Below are 3,707 nucleotides of genomic sequence, written 5' to 3' on the forward strand. Positions count from 1 at the left end.
TTCAACAAGTTCTCTGAGAGACTTCAAGCCCTCTCTCTAACCCCAGTGGGGCTACTGCTGAAACACGGAAGAATTGAAATATCAGATCAAAACACTATATAAGAAAGTGTGTCTAAGCTGAGAGAGTCTTCCAAAGCTTTTGCATGAAATAATCTAGAAATAAATCAAATGTGCCTCTGCCAGAAACTGCTCAATCAGTAAGATCTCAACTCCCTCTACCTTCAATCAATTTTCCTGCTAACCAGACTAAGGGGGAGATGGTGACCAAGCCAAAATCAACTAGCTAAATCATTCCAAGCATTAATGATGTTGGTAAAGACAGACTTTAGTTGGCTACAAAAGGACCTTGCCTTGACAAGGAGTTCAATGAATTGCTCACATCATTGAGATTCTCTCGAAACAATAACTACATCACATACAAAAGGGCTTTGGCTAAAAATATAAACTTTCTGAGAGTGGTGATAGTGAAAGTCGTAAATTTCAAAGAAAAGAGAATTGTAGCCAATGTTAATGATGGTGGTGTAGACAGATATTTGCAGGCGTCTCTCTCAAATCTTCAATCTAAGAGAGCATCTGAGCTGGATGTCATCATTGAGAAAGTTAACAGGGTGATTCTAGAGGACACTCAATTACCTGGAGAGCATAAAAAGGCATAACTTGTTGCATTTCCTGAAGCCTATCTCCAGCCCAGTAAGGGGTGGCCTACATTTGCCCTTCAACCAAAAAATGCAAATAATTCATGATTTCAAAATATTGTGTTATGGGAAATTTAATATTAATCATGATATTGGAGACTGACTTAAAGCACAAGAAGATGAAGATTGTTGAAGATGAGGAAATTATTCAAATTTTGAGCAGATATCTGAGAAATGCTGAAACCATGTTACCCTAAACCTGAGCATATATCAAAATTGAGGTGGGGGATAGGATGGTGACTAATTTTGAGGAAATCAGAAATGTCTTCTGCAAATATTTTAGAGAGATTTATAATAAGAAGAAAGTGGATGTTTTTCAATTAGATTCCTTTCTCAGCAGCAGGTTGAATGCTGAGGAAGTAGGTCAGTTGGAACAAGATTTTTCCATGGAGGAGCTTAAGTTTGCCTCGAAGTCTTTTAGTAATGATAAAGCTCCAGGACTAGATGGGATAAATATTAGGTATATTAAGGAATTTTGGATGTTTTTGAAAAATAAAGTTCTTTAAGGGTTCATTTCTTTTTCTAGATCAGGAGTACTTCCCTCAGGTTGCAATTCCTCTTTCGAAATGGAAGCACACAAAAAGTATCAAATATCATGGAGCTAAAAAATGTAATTCACAGGGTACCAAATACGTAAAAGTTCAAGTTCATATTTGAGTTCGTAACAGGAAGTTTATGCAAATTATAACATAACAAAATGCATGCCTAAGCGAAACAAACCTGTAAAACTGGTGTTTCAACTTCGATGAAGCCTAAAGATTCAACTATCTTACGTACTTCTGATACAACCTACTGAATTTGTGCAGAGGCTAGCATCTAATTTTCACCAAGTCATGACTAATATAAGACAGTGACAAGCTTTATATGGGAAATAGGCAAGAAGACATATTATGAAGTGAACAAATCCTTATTCTTTCGTAAAACTGAGATGCAGGTCAGCAAGGATATCAAACTAAAAATTATATTTTGCAATTTGCTTCAAGTGGGTGTGTCTGACCAATATATAATTAAGATGCAGCATGAGTTTCTAAAATTGAAATAACCATCTACCATAATCTAGTCTACCTAAATATTATGTTAATAGTTGATACATTTTGATCCAGTTCAAGGCCCACTGAGCTTTCTGAGCAACACATAGAATACTTTCAATTGCATTAAACAATCTATGCTTCTCCATTGAATCTTTAATATACGTTTTCAAAAGTAAGTTGTACATTTCTACAAATATGGCAAGTTAGTCATATTAAATATCAAAGACATAAAGTATCTGATGTATCATATGAGATGGGACGCACCTGGTGCTTCCCTTACAGTCGTAGGACATTTTCACTTGCCCTTTTCAGCTCCATCAAGGCTACTTGAAGTGTACATTGTCTCACATTACTCTGATGACAAGAGTTAAAAATCAGGAATTATACAAAATAAACAACTCTAAGGTTTTTTAGAAATTGCTACCATGTTTTTCTGCCAATGCTTTAAATTTTCATTTTTGTATAAAATTAAAATATAAAAAGCCCATTCACTAGGGAAGTGCAACGCGCTTTCTTGCTTTCTTCTCCGTAACAAAGGGTCTTAAATCCCATCAAAACCCATGTCAAAAATCATAAACAAAATTTAAAGTCTAAGCAAATAATATTAACCAGACCCCTGTACTCCAGCACTTTCTAGTCTAAAGTCTGCATGCTACATGTGGTTAGATTTGTAAGAGGAAATCTAAATAACTGAATAAACGATACCAATTTGTATGAATTACAGGTACTAAAAGTACTTAATAAAAGGCCCCTACAGTTCCTAACAACCTTTCTAAAGACTTCGAATAGGCGAAAAGTCACATTATCTAATTTTAATCTAGAATCTGCATGCTACATGTGGGCATATAATAAACAAAACCAGTTTGTATCAACTATCATTTAAAGTCAAACACCAAAATTTTAGATATGTGAGCCATGCTTGTTTAATGATAAATCTTCAACCTCTCTGAGTAAATTCAGAGGATGATTTCGATGTTCATCAAAAATCAGAAGAACAGAAGATTGATTCCTCCAAGTTAACGGGGAAGAGAAAGAAAGTGTATAATCAATCACTGATATGAGAGTAGACAGTAAAAAAGTAGAAGGGCATTTGAATTTTTAATTTTAGATTGAGATTTGTCTCAATCTTAACTGAGCAATGTGCAACCAATAAGTACCACAAAACATAAAACTAACCTCCCCTGGTGTAATAAGACCCTTCTCCTCAGCATCTTTAATCATGCTATAACCAATCATGTAAACGAAAAACATGGCAAAATCACTATACTCCAAAAGCATACACCATAAAGCTTTCAAGTCTCGATACAATATGTTGCCCTGTAAACTTTTTAAGTTACAAAAACCAGATGTTTACCAAAAAGATATACACAACTCACTAAATCATAAATAAGATTATCCAGAAATATAGTTTCTAATTGTCAAACACAAGATTAACTAGAAATATATAGCAATCGCTAATTTCATAAACAAATGGTCTGTACCCTGTATCTAAACAAAGATAAGGTCTATAATAAGTATTGTATGGATATGAAGAAAATGGTACCTGTCTTTAACACTAGAGCAAGGCTCTATCATCTCTAATTTAGCAGCAACACGACCAACGTAACTCTCAACAACATTATTAAGAAACACTAATGGGGTTTTACCAATCAACTGTTCCACAAACATCCAGAATTCAATCACAAACAACTGAATACATACAAACTATGAACAGAGAGAGACAGAGAGAGAGGGAGAGAGATACACGAAGAGAGGGAGAGAGAGATACACAGAGAGAGAGGGAGAGATAGAGGGAGGGGGGAGAGAGATACACAGAGAGAGGGAGAGAGAGAGATACACACAGAGAGAGGGAGAGAGAGGGGGCGCGAGAGGGAGAGAGAGAGGAGATTTATTTGCCGACGGGGAGACCCGTTCCGGATTGGAGACCAAGAGATGAGTGGGTTGAACGTGAAACGACGCTATTTGCTGCCATAATATGAGA

The 3,707-nt window shown here is 35.7% G+C and overlaps 1 protein-coding gene across 1 annotated transcript; it reads right to left on the reverse strand.

Annotated features, from left to right (window-relative positions):
• Positions 1-1,767: 1,767 nt before the first annotated feature.
• LOC141695344 (cysteine synthase-like) lies at positions 1,768-3,394 on the reverse strand. Its single transcript, XM_074499598.1, has 4 exons — positions 3,270-3,394; positions 2,903-3,050; positions 2,026-2,080; positions 1,768-1,913 (listed from the first exon to the last, which is right to left on the reverse strand). The coding sequence occupies exons 1-4, from the start codon at positions 3,392-3,394 to the stop codon at positions 1,768-1,770; spliced, it is 474 nt and encodes a 157-aa protein (XP_074355699.1).
• Positions 3,395-3,707: the final 313 nt, after the last annotated feature.

Source organism: Apium graveolens, chromosome 11, assembly GCF_009905375.1.
Source record: "Apium graveolens cultivar Ventura chromosome 11, ASM990537v1, whole genome shotgun sequence".
In the NCBI taxonomy this organism is placed as follows: Eukaryota; Viridiplantae; Streptophyta; class Magnoliopsida; order Apiales; family Apiaceae; genus Apium; species Apium graveolens.